General features: G+C 45.1%; 1 protein-coding gene across 2 annotated transcripts in view; it reads left to right on the top strand.

The window, feature by feature from the left end:
• Positions 1-3,002: 3,002 nt before the first annotated feature.
• The window catches only part of ANKRD27 (ankyrin repeat domain 27), a 128,024-nt gene continuing 114,161 nt past the window's right edge, over positions 3,003-16,865 (top strand). For both annotated transcript variants that reach the window (XM_085888362.1, XM_085888363.1), the window contains exons 1-2: positions 3,003-3,128; positions 10,927-11,137. In XM_085888362.1, coding sequence (XP_085744488.1) covers positions 11,036-11,137 — 102 coding nt within the window. In that variant the 5' untranslated portion in view covers positions 3,003-3,128; positions 10,927-11,035. The remainder of the gene's footprint in view (positions 3,129-10,926; positions 11,138-16,865) is intronic.

Here is a 16,865-nt window from a genome sequence, read left to right as displayed (position 1 = left end):
TCTGTCTATCTTTGTTTGTTTGTCTACACTGAACTTTCATGTTTTTCTCCGCAACAGCTCGTCAGAGTCTCACGAAATTTTCACCATATCAGCGACGACTCATGTAGAATGTTTTAATGATAATTATTTAAATAAGTTTGATTTTTTTTTTCATGATGTCATAGGTGCTTTCGTTATGACGTCATAATTGCATACGTAGAATGCTACATTCGATCAGTAAGAAATTTTTTGAGGGTCATCTCGGATAAATTTGTCAACAGGAAAAAATTATGACGTCATCGGTCACGTGGTTTGGCAGCCATTAAAAAAAAAACCTTCAAAAATCTTTGAAACGGCTGAACATATTGAGGAGAAACTTTACAGGTGTGACCACCTATCCATGAGGAACAAAAAGTTCACCACCTATGATGTCACAGGTCACGTGGTTTTGCAGCCACATTTAATTTACCCGAAAACCTTGAAAGATCTTCTTCTCCAGAACAGCTGGGCAGATAAATTGAGGGAAAACTTCACACACATGTTCCCCAAGCCTTGGGGATGCCAGGATGTTCATGAATAATTGAAAGGTCACATGGTTTGGGGGCCATATTGGATTGAAAGAAGATGTTTTAAAAATTCTCTCTTGAACCGCTTCATCAATCGGAATGAAACTTCAAAATTATGATCTAGTAGTGATAGGGAATGCATATTTTAAATTTCAACCTGATCGGACATATTGTCTGGCAGCCAGAATTATGTAATTTTTTTTTAATCTGGGTTCTTATTTATTTATTCATTTATTTATTATTATTTTTAAAAAAATAAGCCTCACTTGGCTCCGCCTGAATGGGTTTGAGGCTGGAGGAGCAGCAGCTGAAACCCAAGTCCAAGCCAGGTTCCTCCTGATGACTTCATCTTTGCTTTTTGCTTGTTCGGGTTCTTTCTGATGAGTCCAATGCAGGACTGTTCCTATTTGGTCCTCCATTTTATTTGAATTGAATAGAACTTCGCTCGCACCAAGTTCTTTCCAAGACTGCGCGGGGTAAGTATTCCATGAATACCATCGAGTTTTTTTTTAGATCCTCGTGGAGGATCTCCAAGTCTTACTCACGTTGTTGTTCTTCATCTTCTTCTTGTGGAATTTTTTGTTTCACAGCCTACAGATTTCATCCAAACTTCCTGAAACTTGATATATATATATATATATATATATATATATATATATATATATATATATATATATATATATGTAAAAATACCCTGTGCAGACAGTAACCATCTCCGATTTTGGAAATTCCTCCTAGGAAAAAAAGTAATGACGTCAAAATATCTCCGCTAATGGAAATCGCCTAAAAAATTATCTCAAACTCGGCAAGGTTTTTTGAATTCTGTTTGCGGGAATCGAACAAGGCATTAGCAGAGATGAATTACCGCACATATGATATATCACTATGACGCCATATCAATATTTATGATGTCATTCCTATTTTTTGACATTTTTTGTTTTTTGTTTCATTTGTTTCACAGCCTACAGTATTCATCGAAACTTCCTGAAACTTGGAATATATATGTAGAAATACCCTGCGCAGACAGTCACGATCTCCGATTATGGAAATTCCTCCTAGGAAAAAAAGTTATGACGTCAAAATATCTTCGCTAATGGAAATCGCCTAAAAAATTATCTCCGAAACTAGGCAAGCTTTTTGAATTTCGTTTGCGGGAATCGAACAGGGCATTAGCAGAGATGAATTACCGCACATGTGATACATCACTATGACGTCATATCAATTTTTATGGCGTCATATCAATTTTTATGACGTCATTCCTATTTTTTGACTTTTTGTTTCACAACCCAGAGTTTTCATCGGATCTTCGTGAAACTTGCCAGGTATATGCAGAAAGCCCACGCGCAGACAGTAACCATCTCCGATTTTGAAAATTCTTCCGAGAAAAAAAGTTGACGTCATAATATCGCCGCTAATGGGAATCGCCTAAACCATTATCTCCGAAACCAGGCAAGCTGTTTGAATTTTGTTTGCGGGAATCAAGCCGGGCATTAGCACAGATAATTTATCGCAAACCTGATACATCACTATGACGTCATATTCGTTTTTATGACGTCATCATTAAGAGGACGAAGATCTGAGTCATTCGAGCTTGTTTCAAAGTGTTTCTTCACCATTGAGATATATAGGGATGAACCGATATATATATATATATATATATATATATATATATATATATATATATATATATATATATATATATATATATATATATATATATATCATGATATTTCAAAAAAAATATTGGCGCCGATATGTTCTTTCGGATCAGGCATTGTGGGGGAGGTACGCACACCACCAAGTACCCTTGTCGTTGATGTTTTGTTTCCATTGGCGGAGTAATTTAAATGAGTTTGAGTTTGAGTGCTTTGTTACTCTTGCTTCAGTAAATCCATGTACATGTAAATATAATAAATAAATAAAATAAAGCAGACAGCTTGGTAGTTGGAGGGGAGAAGTCCACCACTCCTCTCCTTTGAGTACGTAATAAATAGACAGCCCTTGGCCGAAGTCATGAATCAAAATAGATAGCTTGTTCCTTTGGGTTGCCCCGAACATAACCGTATTCTGATAGGCAAGAAGAAATCAAACACTATTCAAGATAAGCTCCAATGCTCTGGCGTACAAAATTGTTGTTTTCATCCCTTGTTATCCTATATATTATTTCTGTTAACGCCTGCGCGTAATTTGACGTTTCTCCTCCGAAACTGCCGGACGGATTGTCGCCACTTTCGGCATGCGGGTTCTCTGTGGTCTAATGAACAGCATGGGCGATGTGAGATCGCGCGACACGGACACGTTTGGGAATTTTTTGCCGATTTTCTAATTTTTACATTCGTTTGCATGGCGACGTGTGACGTCACCTCTGAGAGGCGTAATGACATCATCGGTCATTCTCTGACGTCATTACGTCAGTCGTCATTTCTTTTTCGGGGTATGGCACGTGGTTCCTCAGAATAGAAACCGGAAGTGACGTATAGCCTGACGGATGTGACGTATGATTCCAGCGAATAAGACACTACAAATGTCGTAGTTGTGACAGTGAATGCTGTCGATAGCGAAGTAAAAGGCTACGGTTTGAAAGTGAGTGCTTTCGCTTGGTTTCGTAATTGCCCCGAACGTCGCCTGTGCTTCCTCGTTTCCGTCATTGTTGTCGCTGTCCTGTTGTGTTATCTCTGTTGACCTCACAGATGATTGATGAATGAGATTGTCACGGTGCTTGAGGGTTCGTGTCTCGATGGAGTCCAACAGGTTCCCGACGCGGTGTGAGGGTTTGGATGTGTAGATCACCACAAAAGGGATTAATTATATCGACAAGGAGAGGTTTGTTGTGGTTCTTTAGTGAACGCAGTCTCCAGTCTTAACGTGGTTGATAATATATTACAATGACGATTAGTAAAGCCAAGGCGTGGAGCCACACATTTGGGCCTCTTGATGAGCACTGTTCCTTCACCGCTAGTCCAGACAGGTGTGGGTTACAGGTAGGTTTAATGGGAAACACGTGAAATCACAGCACACTTGACCGTTCATACGTCTTGTTGGGTGTTAGTAAAGGGATGAACATCGAGTCATTTAAGGATTCAGGCTGGGCGTGCATTTAAATGGTGTTTGGTTTTATAATTAATGTTCATTATAACTTTTAATAACCCAAGTGTCTTCATTTTATCCACAAACTTTATATGCAATCGGTCTCTTCTTATTCCTCCATCTCTTTCTCTTTCCTTCCTCCCCCTCCCCCCCCCTCACCCAACTCGATCTCGATCTCACAAACTCGGCTGTCTGTCTATCTGTTTCTCTCTCTGTCTCCGTTTCTCTCTCTCTGTTTCTCTCTCTGCTTCTCTCTGTTTCTCCCTCTTTCTCTGTGTCTGTCTGTCTCTTTCTCTCTTTGTCTGTCTGTCTGTCTGTCTGTCTGTCTCTTTGTGTCTCTGTGTCTCTCTCCTCTCTCTCTCTCCCTCTCCCTCCCCCCCCCCACCCTCCCTTACACAATCTCACAAACTTTTCTCCCTTTCTAATCCCTCTATATCTGTCTCCAGGGTCTGTGGTGCCAAAGCACACACATGGCAAGGATGACCCTGGGTTTTCCCCTCCCCCTCCCCCTTTGTTGTCCCAGTCTTTGGGCAGAAATTTGTAATTTGTTCAGGGTGCCTGTGATAGCCAGCCTACTGTTTGTGAAAGACATAATGGGATATCTCACATCCACGAACTAATATCAGACGGTTGCCCAGCTTGTCCTCCATTTGAGAGATTGCAAACATTTATGATACTAGTACGTGCCCGTAAAAAATAAATAAATATTCAAACCGCGAGCAAGAAACAACAAGCACACAGGCCGTTTCTTCGCTCTCGCGTGCCCGTACGTGCGTGGCCCGGAAGTTCGCATATTATTCGCAATTTAGTTTTAATGCCCAAATATTCAATTAGCGCCAACGTATTTTGCCTTTTTGCAATGTCATCGCAAGGAAAAACAAAAAGAGAAGAGAAGAGAGAGGAAAAAAAAATTACTTCCTGGTTCGGAGCACACCAGCTCACTCTGATGTTACCGAAATTTATGCACCATCTAATATGAAAACGATCATAACTTGGGGCATTGTGTTTATCTATAAATGCGCATAAGAAATCGAGAAATTATTAGAATACACGAAGTCATCACTCTCCGGAAGCCCGTACGTTGTAACCCGTAATGGGGAACGCGACTGAGCTTCCCTTCCCCATCGGCCACGCCCACACAACGTGTCTTGTCATTGGTTTGGTAAATAAATGGCCATAACTTGGGAGGCACTTGTCCGATTAATATCAAACCTTGAAAAGGCACATCCTCAGGTCCCCAGCAATATACCTGGCAAGTTTCAATTAGATCGGACCAGTGGTTGTCGAGAAACAGCGCACACAGACATTGCTGGAATTCTGCTTGCAAAGTACCAACCTGAACCCAGGTTTGGCACTTCCAAGGTAAATGTGCTACCTTTGTACCATTGTACCTTTCTGTCATCACAATTTAAAAACATAGATTATTATACAATTATCTACTGGGAGTTGGTAATGCAAGCTCGCTGGGCATTCTGTGAATGAGCACACAGACAGACAAGACACAGGACACAACAGGTGGTTGGTGGGTGAAAGGGATGGGGATGAAGCTGTTTCCAAGATGGCCAATGGAATATTATGGACTTGGAAGCTGTTTGAAATCGTAAGCTAATGTCAGCGCTTTTGTTTTTGTCATAAATAATCCCCTCACTGCTTAAATTAATGTTCAAAACGAGAACTTCTCGTTTTCAGTTGTCCTACCCTTCCTACCGCCCCTGGTACACTGAAGCTTGTGGCGAGGCTGTCGTCCTGAAACGACTTGCCTTTGCCTCATGGAAGGCAAATCCTACTGAAGGCAATCTCAGTTCCTTCCACAAAGCTCGGAACAAGTGTCTGTCTACCCTCAGGAGAGCCAGGAAACAACATATATCTAATCTCACGCCTGAACTCTCAAACCTGTCTCCCTCCTCCAAATCCTGGTAGCATCTGGTTATCTGTTTATGGTGTATGTTCCCCCTTCATCCCCTCCCTTACCTCAAATGGCTGCACAGCTGATGCTGCACATGAAAAGGCTGAAAGCCTAAACTCCGTGTTTGCTTCTAAATGTTGTGTCCCAAACCCAGTGCTTTTGTACCTACCTTACCCAGTCACACCCAGCTGTTCCTGGACTCTGTCCTTTTCTCCTGACAAGGTGGAGAGCTTGTTGTCAAACCTTGACTCAGATTCTGCAGCCTGTCCAGATGGCATCGGCCCTCGTGTTCTAAAACCATGCTCTGCTGCTCTTGCTCACCCCCGCTCTGTTCTATTCACCCTCTCATGTCATTTATTCAAGGCCATCTGTCATCTGCTTGGAAATCGGCAAACATTACTGCTCTGCATAAAAAAGATGCAAAAACAGATCCCTTCAACAACAGACCAATCAGCATGCCCACAATCATCAGCAAGGTCATGGAATTGATCATCACTTCTGACATCAAATCCTTCCTCTTCTCCAATGGCCTGATTTCCGATCATCAATTTGGATTTAGACCAGGTCACTCCACCCTGGACATGCTGCTTCTGCTTTCCCAACAATGGATGGAGGTCTGAAATGATAAACATGAGATCAGAGCTATCTCCTTTGACTTATCACAAGCTTTCAATAGTCTGGTATCCTGCACTGCCCACCAAACTCTTCTTATGGTATCCAAGGCCATCTCCACTCATGGCTCATGGACTTCCTCTCCCGTCGCAGTCAACGCGTGACTCTTGATGGAATGCTGTCATCTCCTCTTCCTGTCCAGGTTGGAGTTCCTCCAGGCGGTGTTCTAAGCCCTGTGCTTTTTCTGGTTTTCATCAGTGATCTCTCCGACTCTCTGGAAAATCCTCTATCTCTTTGCTGATGACTCCACCCTCTGCCTTACCATCTGTCATCCCTCAGATCGGCAAGCAGCAGCCTCTTCACTCTATGCAGACCTCGATTAAAATCACAAGCTGGTCAAACGATTGGAAAATGTCTTTCAATCCTCTTAATTCTCACATCCTCACTGTGTCTCTTCGAAAGGACCGTCTGGAACCCCCCCACCGCCATTACTTTCTCAACAATCCCATTAAATTCATTTCATTCAAGCTCTTGGGTTTCACTATCTGCCATGATCTTTCCTGGGGAAGCTACATCTGCAAAGTCAGTCGCTGACTGGGCATCCTCCGTCTTGCAAAGTCCTTCCTTGGCACACCTGAGCTTTTAACCATTTACAAAGCTTTATTCCGTAACCTGATGGAGTACTGCTCTCCCCTCTGGGGTGAGCTGTTAGGGTTAGGGTTTAACCCCCCCTCCCCCACTCTGTTTGTGATCTGCCCCCATCTATTTCCGCAGGACGCTCAATGTCCGCCAAAAACCCCCTTCTAGTGAAACTGCCAGAATCAAGAATCATTGCTCACCTTCACTCTTTCGTTCCTCTTTTTTTTTCCCGTCTCTGGAACAAACTCCCACACTCTCTTCAATCCCACACCTCCCTCCAGGTCTTTAAAACAGCTGTTCACAACTATCTCATGTCTTCCCCCATCCGAATTCTTCATCTTTCCTACCCCCGTTAATCCACCCCAAACCCACCTCCTTCAAATTCCCTGCTTTCCTTCCTGAAAGTTCCTGTAGTACCATCTTGTTTACCGCGTGTACCCCGCCCCATCCCTCTCCCTTCCACAGATCTCCTATTGTCTCTGTTCCCCACTGTTTTGTGCTTCCCTCTCCCACCCTTCTTGTCTCCGACCTTGTTGTATATTTCTGTTAGCTCTTAGATGAGCCTCGACATGGTATACAAAAAAAAAATGCAACTGTCGTGCAAGATCGATTGCTTCACTGGAAAGCAAATTCACTTCGTCATTTGACTTGCAAATGTGTTTATCCACAAAGCTAGCAAGCAGGCATTGCCACATGCGTGCATCACGGGCCATTTTTGACTTTCTGTTAAAATGCATTCTCTAAAACTGATTTGGATTAAAATAGTCGCTCTATAGGTTTGTTATTTTCAAATGTAGATAGTCTCTCCACCCTCACCCCCCCTCCCTCACCCCTCCACTCACCATTGTAACTGTGGTGATTATTATATGTCTTTTTTTAATATCCCTATAATTATAATTATCAATCTACTTCATATCTCCCCTTCATCCTATTTTATGAAATACTTGTGGAAGTACCCGGTGTTGCCTGGGGAAATTTGATGTGTATTTAAATATTTCCTGTTTCACAACTTGCGGTATGTTGGCCTTATGGTTTGGTATGAATTACCAAAATTTGCGTTTCAAAATGCACTTGGACTTTTATCAAAATGCTTCACCTTCGAAGGATGCCCTACATGCTGCCTTGGAGGCTGCTTGTCTTGCACGTTGATCTCAACCCGAGCCTGTGTCTGCTCTTGAGTCTCAAGTAACTTGGAGACTGACATTCTCTTTGCATCTGATTTGTTTCTGCCCAGAAGGGGGTTTTCTTGGTGGCATTTGGTAGTATTTATAATGCCAGTAAGGCAGGTTAAGATATTTCTTCACAGAAATGTTCCTTTGGGAGTTCCCTTGAAAGTTGACTGTCAGAATCAAAAATATTGTCATGGACCCGGGGTCGTGGGGAAAACCACGAGGGAGGGGCTGCCCCTGGTTCCTCTCTGAACTCACCGGGAATTGCAGGCCGTCGCGCACAAATAACTTCCTGTCGCGGCGTGTCGCTAATCGACCGTGAACGCCAATAACCTCACCACGTGACCCAGGGTCCTCCATCTGACTACCGTTTACTGTGGAACACGTGATCACCTTATCGGGGAATCGTGCCTTCAATGCGTAATTGCGTTCCTAAAGTTACTCACCGTATCAGGTGCAGCCGAGCGCAGCTGCCAAGTGTGCATTGGCGAAATAGATTTTGGGGTATAACGTCCCAGCTAAGCTGAGGTGTGGACCATTCTAGACCAATGGAGGAAAAGACAAAAACGAGCTGGGTACATTTCTAACAGGCACATTTATTTTATAAAAGTGAGGAAAGTTATGTGGCACAGTATGGGACTTATTGCAAATGTACAGCAGGGGAAAGCAAGGAATTTGGGGAGTGCGGAAAAAGACATACAATATTTACAAAAGAAGAGGACAGTGCAGAGTTATCCCGAATATTCTTAGACAGTCTTGACTTGTGCTACGACAGGTGCGATCACACACACATAAACCCAAGGAAAGTTAGAGATATCCCAGAGAGATAAGAAGCAGTTAAGGATTAGTGACCTCTCAATACCTTGCACAGTCGGTGGACCCATGCAACCCAAAATGCTTCGGAAAGGGGAAGAAGGGAGAAATACTGAAGGTGTCTATCGTGTGGGAGTGAGGGAGTGCGAGTGTAATGCAGTGTGGTGTAAGAGGAAGATGTGAGATGCGAGTCAGTACGGTTCGCTCTGAAAAGAACAGTTGGTCGGGCTTGCCCATGCCGATTGCTCTTGTGCGTCCACAGTAGATGAGAGATTGATGGTAGAGAAAGTTGTGTAAGAAAAAGACCCAATCGGAGTTGTGTAAGAATCTGTGCGTGTTAATGCTGCTGGATGCAGCCTAACTGAGTGTCGATGGAATGATGAGCCCCGGCTCGTAGTAGTCACTCGTGATTCCGTGCTTGACTATGCTGACTCGTGGCTTTTTGCCCCTGGTCGGGGAGGAGCCACGAATCAGATACAGAGCTGTTGATTATTTCTAGTCTTCCTATTTGCCCATAACGGTCATCCTGTGCCATGGCCACAACCCACAGGGCCCCAAAACCGAAAAATGGACTCAGTCGCTCACCAACCTGCCCACACGTCGGAGCTCCAACATTAACATGGGGCCTTGGTTCTCGGAAGCGCTCTCTGGCCCTGAACGTGCACTGGCCTCCATTGAAATGTAGTAATTTAGGGAAATCCCTGCACTTCCTGTGTGTTCTCCGAGCTCCAGCGCGCGTTTGCGCTTCGAGTTATTCCCCGTAATAACCAGACTTCTGTTCCCTCAGCATCCTTCGAGGCTGTAGTGAGTGTTCAATGAATAAGTGGCAGTTGTAGAGAGGTAAGAGAAGGTTGTGGCATTTGCAGTGAAGAGATTGTAATGAGGTGTTGCAGAGAAGAGATAGAAGTTGCTTGTGGTGGCGGCGTCTTGGTGGAGAGGGAGATTTTTCCATAACAGTGGCGTTTGGATTGAAGATGTAAATGTAAGTTGTTGCAGGGATTTTTGGTAGTTGTGTGGAGTGGTTGTGGTGAGAGTGCTAGCAGCGTGGTGAGCAGAATGAAGGTCTGAGGTGAGACTGCAGGTGAAAATTGGCACACAGATTTGAATGCAGATGGCACGCATATGCAAATGAAGCACCTGCTGTTCTGCTCGCTTGGTTCCTTTTGGCTTGTGTGTGTGCTTGCTTGATTGTTTCTTGTGAGAGAGGCAAAGCGGGGCAAAAGAGTGGAAGAAGTGCAAATATTGAATATTGAGGATCTAACTAAAAGAGCCCTACCCAACGCATCTTCCCCATTTTCCCACGAGACATATGGAAAGGGCTAACTAAACACATGCTATTGAAATATCTACCTTGGGATCACTGTATGTTGTGTGCCATTGCCTCGGAGGCATGCGGTTTTACAGAACCACAATAATATTGTTACGAATTTCGCCCGCCTGGCATGCGATCAGCCACGTAACTCTAAATCGCGACGCGTCGCCCATCGGAGCGGACAATTCAGTCATGACCCTCCTGGAACTACCATCAGGAGCCAGTCACGGGTGAATCGCCGAATGTCGATATACCTAAGTACCCGCGCAGGTAACGTACCGAGGAGTTGTACCACGCCGCAGGTCGACTTCGGACACGAACCGCTCAAGCGGTTAAGTACACTGCCCCCATCCCTCTCCCACCCCTCTTGTCTTCTGCCTTGTTGTATGTTCTGTGTATTTAGCTTTTGCACGAGCCTCGATAAAAATGTCTTTTTTTTTTTTAAACTCTGAAGATGAGCATGCGTTAATGGGGTCAAAAGGTCCAATACCAAAAAAATGCAATTCTGGGCACACTTTTTGAAATGAAACTTTGTATATGCAATCAACATTGGGGGATGCATGAAATATGTAATGATTTTTTGGGGGGGATTTCACCCACAGCACTTCGGGTCACAGGGGTCAAAACGGAATCGGTTTTTTTTTGTTTTGTTTTGTTTTTTAACTTTAAATGTAATATTTGGTCATTACTGGTGGAACTTTATACCATCTTTCAACTTTGCTTTAGGTGGGAAGTGTGTGGATTTGTGATTGTGCACCATCAACCTTGCGTTAGTATTGCTTTTGATGAAGGAAATGAATGCTTTGAATTTAATTTTGAATCCAATTTGATGAACCTTTACAGGAAACGTCTTCAAGATAGCGACAGACTTGTGTTGTCCGAGTTCTTTCCGAGGTGGATTGCCTGTATCAAGGAAGGACAAAGTGGATGGTCCACGTCCCACTGAATTTCCATGGCAAGCTACGATGAGGATGTTTCGCAGAATTCTTTCTTTCTTGCTCTACAGCGACGGCGACCAGATTTGTACTGTCAGGCCATTCAACTTAATGCTGTGGTGAGGCCATTTCCCCATATCGCATGCTTTTCACAAATGGGTTAACCATTCTTTTAAATGAGATTACTTTTAGTTAGCTTGCCTTCCAACCCATGACTAAACTTGTGCTTTTGGTTGTAATGTTAATGAAGAGAAAATATAGTTTCTTTTAAGGATAAAGTATCCAAATATATTGTTGGGGGTTGGGTGAGAAGACCACGGGGTGGGGGGAAGCTATGTCGATTCCCACCAGGTCAGGTATGGGAGCATGTGCCAGAACAGCGCGTCGCTGCATCCACTTTCCGTCGGTACTCCAGGGGCCTCCGTCTGGCCATCCCCCAGGCAGATGCCAGGCCCATCCCCATCTCCTTGAGATGATGGTCAACCTGCTGCAACCATGAGGCACGTGGTCGGCCCACTGGCCTCCTCCACTCATGAGACTCCCTCGCTGAGAGAATCTGGTGAGCAGGATCAGCATCAGGAAAACGAGCCACATGTCCATACAGCCGCAACTGACGCTCACGGACTATGCAGGTAACAAATCTCATCCGAGTCTCTCTCAGTAACCGCTCGTTGGACACAAAATCCGACCAGCGATAGCCAAGGATTCTCCGAAGACACCTGGTACCAAAGGAATTAAGTCTCCGTCTCAGATCCTTGGTCAGAGTCCAAGTCTCGCACCCATAGAGCAAGACTGGAAGTACCAAGGACCTGAAGACTCGGACTTTCGTCCTCCCGCACAAGTACCGGCAGCGCCACACCCCATGATCCAGTGAATCCATCACTCCCCAGGCCCGACCCAGACGTCTATTGACCTCTGACTCGCAGCCAGCAGAGACATGAATATCACTGCCAAGGTAAGTGAATCTCTCCACGACCTCAACATCCTCACCACAAACAGACACAGACAGGACAGCAGCATCCAAGATGTCACCGAAAGCCTGGATCTTAGTTTTGACCCAAGAAACCCGTAATCCCAGCGGCTCCGACTCCTCATTCAGCACCTCGAGGGCCCCCAAAAGGATGTCTAAAGTCTCCGCAAAGATGACTGCATCGTCTGCAAAATCAAGGTCCGAGATCTTGACATTCCCAAACGATGCACCGCAACTTGATCTCTCCGACATCCTCCCTAAAATCCAGTCCATACAAGTGCTGAAAAGTGTGGGGGCAAGTACACATCCCTGACGAACTCCAGTAACAACGGGAAATAAGTCAGAGGTGGTACCACCACACTTCACAGCACTCTCAGAACCAGAGTAGAGTTCAGACATCAGATCGATCAGTTTTGGTGGCACCCCACGAAGACCAAGAATCCTCCAGAGGACATCCCGATTCACTGAATCGAACGCTTTACAGAGATCAACATAGGCTGCAAGCAGCCCCTGCCGAAACTCTCGTCTGCGTTCGGTGAGGACACGAAGGGCAAGGATACGGTCAATCATTGACCTCTTTGGTGTAAAGCCTGACTGCTCTGGACGCTGGTGCTCAAGCAGATGGTGGCGAACCCTATCAAGAATTATCCGAGCAAAGACCTTGCCCGGCACTGAGAGCGGCGTCACCCCTCGGTAGTTGTTGCAGTCTTGGCGATCAACCTTCCCTTTCCAGAGAGGGACAACAAGACCCCTCTTCCAGTCAGTTGGGATGATGCCTGTGTTCCAGGCAGAGCACAAAACTGCATGCAACGACATGAGTGCAGCATTTCCACCAGCCTTGAGAAGTTCGGCATGGATGCCACAAATCCCTGGAGCTTTGCCCCGTTTCAACTGGTTCACCGCAGCCCGTGTTTCCACAAGCGAAGGTGGACCACAGTTGATTCGTGGGTCAGCAACAGGGATTGTAACACCCTTGACATCCAACTCGACAGCTGGGGGATCAGCCTGGTACAACCGCTCAAAGTAACCGGCCCAGCGGGCCTTCACTTCAGACTCCTCTGTCAAGAGCCTACCACTCTCTGCTCGAACTGCATTGCTCCGAGGGATGGGCTTGGATGAACGTAATGCGCGAATTCCCCTGTAAGCGGGACGAGAATCACCTGTCCACAGGTGATGCTCTACCTCCTCACTGATTCCTCGCACATAGGCCTCCTTGTCCACCCTCAGTGCACGTACAGTTTTACGCCTCAGCTCCCTGAACAGCTCAGCTCTGCCATTCAGCCTGGCCCTGCGACTCTGGTCAATGGTATCCAGTGTCCCTTGAGAGACAAAATTCTTCCTTGCCCTGCGGTGAGTTCCAAGACATCCACCGGCAACATCAAGGACGGTGGTCTTGAAGGCGTTCCACAACTCTTCAGGACCCCCCAAAGCACCCAGACCCCCCAAGTGTCCACTCAGCCTGTTCGCAAACTCCTCAGCTACTCTCTCATCCCTGAGCTTGGCAACATCCAGCCTAGGCTGGGATGGTACCATTCTCCAGGATTTAAGGTGCAGCTTTAGAGTTGCTACAACAAGCCTGTGGTCAGTATTGAGGAACTGAGCACTCCGGTAGACCCTGCAGTTCTGGATCATCCTCCAACGACCGTCAATGAGGACATGGTCAATCTCCTTTGCCACACCGCCAGCGTTGGAATACCAAGTCCAGCGATGAGCTTGTGGGCGCTGAAACCATGAACCAGCCACCCTAAGTCCATGACTTCTTGCAAAGTCAAGGAACTTAGTGCTATTCTGGTTCATAGTTCCTGAGCCATGGGGACCAACACACACCTCATAACCATCCCTATCAGTTCCAGTCGATGCATTGAAATCCCCCAAGACTAGAAGTGTATCTCGTCTGGGGCACTGATCAACCACAGACTCGAGTGTGGCGTAGAATGCATCCTTCACGGTGAGATCACTCGCCTCAGTCGGAGCATAAACAGAGACCAGGGAAATGACACCTAAGGAGTGACGAATCCTTAATCTCATAATACGCTCGTTGACCGGTGTTACCTCAATTATCATTGGGATCAGCTTATTGGACACAGCTACAGCAACTCCTTGGGTATGGTAACCATCAAAGCGACCAGAGCAATAGTAGGTGTAACCACCCACCATTATCTCGCCGCAATCCGGTCTCCGAACCTCAGAGAGAGCTGCAATCCCGATGTCCAAACGCTTGAGCTCAGATGATAACAGAGACAGGTGATCATCCTCTCTTAGGGATAGGACATTCCAGGCACCCACCCGAAGGGACCGCCTCAGGTTAACCCAAGGAGACCGCCGTCTGGTGGACGACACCTCAGCACCACTCCGACACACTCTCCCGCAATCTGACCCAGGGATGTTACCCCGTGGTTTCCCTCCTATCAAAGATTGGGGGTCCCGAAGGCTTTGCCCCAATCCCGTCATCCGGTGACCTGCCCTGCGAAGGGAAGCTGCACAGGAGGTACTCCCACGGAGTGGGTTTTCAGATTTTTTTGCGTTTTTGCGTTTTGCGGAATGAAGGGTTTTACGGTGGCCGGAGTGCAAATCCTGCCACCAACCTCATAATAAGAAGTAACCCAACTGCAGGAGGACGTCCGCAGACACAGTTGGCACTAGATATGGATGGCCGTTGGCTCACAAGGAGCTCCTCCGCCCTTTGACTCCCACCAGACTCCCCGGAATTGAAGGCCATCGCACACAGATAATTCCGTGACGCGGTGGGTTGCTTAACCGACCATGGACGCCAATAACTCAACCACGTGAACTAGGGTCCTCCTGTCTATGGGTTAATTGGGGTACCTAATTAATCACGTGGTTTAATTACCGGGAAAACACTCCCTCGGTACGCCTTGTCCAAACCGGATCGGATGCAGCCGAGCGACACTTCCAAGGACGTACCGGCTAAAAGGAACGGATCATTGGGAATAAAGTCCCAGCTAAACTTTGATTTGGACCATGCTGGATCAATGGAAGAAAAGACAAAAACGAGCAGGGAACATTCCTAATGATTGTTTACAAGCAGGAGAGGAAAGATATGTGGCACAGTGAATATTTATCAGGGTGTGTTGTGCAAAGATAGAAAGAAGTGTGTGCTGCGACAACAAACAGGCAACTTACAAAAGGGGCTGAAAAACGATAGAAAGCACGATATCTCAAAAATGTATTGGGCCTGATATGCTCTTGTGGATCAGGCATTACAGGGTGGAGGTACAGTGCACCCTCACCTATCACGGTTAATGCGTTCCAGACCCACCCGCGATAGGTGAAAATCCGTGAAGTGGAAACCACATATTAATTTAAATATATTAACCACGTTTTAAACGTATTTTAAACCATGATACAGCATCCACACACTCTTATTAACCTTCCCCACACACATTTATTCAGTTATTTAAAAAAAAAAAATTAAAATTTTCATCAGAAATGCGACTTTATGGGGCTGCAAAGCCTAAGACCAAAAATAATTTAAAAAATACTATATTGCACTATAAAATATAAAAAAAACGTATTATGGGTACTGACCTATGAAGATATGATGATGATGATAGTTGTGCAGTACTGATGACTAGGAAGATGATGATGATGAGATGAATGTAGTACTGCACAGCCAAGAAGAGCATTAAATCTCTTCTACTGGAGGTGACTTCTACTCTTCTACTTCTACTTGAAAACCCGCGATGTAGTGAAGCCGTGAAAAGTGAACCGCGATATAGCAAGGGAGCACTGTAAATGCTCTACTGAGTGCCCTTCTAATTATTTTTTTTTTTTAGTGATCTACCATACTCTTTACAGAGCATCGGTGGTGCCAAAGCAGTTTCTTGGCAAGGGTTATACTGAGTGGTTTTACCATTGCTTTCCCAGCGTTTTATCCATGTACTATTCTTTTAAATGCTGAGCATCGAGCAAGGAAGCAGAGCATACCATTTTTGAGGTCTTTGGTACGACTCGGCCGGCGTTTGAACCGCTGACCTTCCAGACTCAGAGCGGACGCTCCAACCATTACGCCGCTGAGTCTGGTTGTTTGTGCATACACACTGAGCTGTTAATAACTTGGTCCTTTGTAATCCATCCCACATCAACCATTAGAGAAAGGGAGATGTACAGCACATTTAACCCCATTTCTCCAAACAGCCAGCTCGTGGGGAAATATTTAATGGATTATTAATAGATAAATAACGTATGTAAAGAAAGACTATTAAAGCAAAGTTGGCTTGGTCCCAGTTGGCCAACGCTCTGATTAGTGTGTTTGCCTACAGATGCGGCTTAGATAAGCTGTTTCTCAAGCATCCTCTCTTCGCTCTTACTTTTTTTTCTTTTTTTTTTTTAAACGCTAACGACCTACTTTCCCCCTGCGTCACTTGCATTTGCTTGTAGGCTGATGACACCGAGCAATGGTAGCATTTTTCTTTAATTCCTCCCATTGCCCATCAACTTGCGCCAGCACATTTTTCTCCACTCGTAAGCAATCTGCATTTCATTCAATGTAATATTTTAGAAAAAAACTCCTTTTCTGATGTCGTTTTTTTAATGCACAAGATAACCATTTTCCCCGTTGGGGCACCAGCTCAAAAGTATTCAAATGGAGTCTTTTGTGGACAATCTTTTCTTTTTTCTTTCTCACAGATTTGATTGCCACCAATACAAGGAGCCCCATTTTAAAATTTATTTTTATTTATCTGTGTAATTTTTATTGTATATATTGTTAAAAATAAAGTTTCTTGAGAAGGAACTTCAATGCAAGAGTCTGTGTTGGTATTGTCAACATCTGGTTTTGTCCATGCTCTATCCTTTAAAAATTATGTCGAGCAAGGAAGTAACACGTTCCATTTTTAAAGTCTGGTATGACTCAC

This window comes from Eptatretus burgeri, chromosome 7, assembly GCF_056783735.1.
Source record: "Eptatretus burgeri isolate ZD-2024b chromosome 7, Ebu_testis_v1, whole genome shotgun sequence".
NCBI classification, from domain to species: domain Eukaryota; kingdom Metazoa; phylum Chordata; class Myxini; order Myxiniformes; family Myxinidae; genus Eptatretus; species Eptatretus burgeri.
Note: the sequence above shows the minus strand (reverse complement) of the source record. Positions and strands in the feature narration are given on the sequence as shown.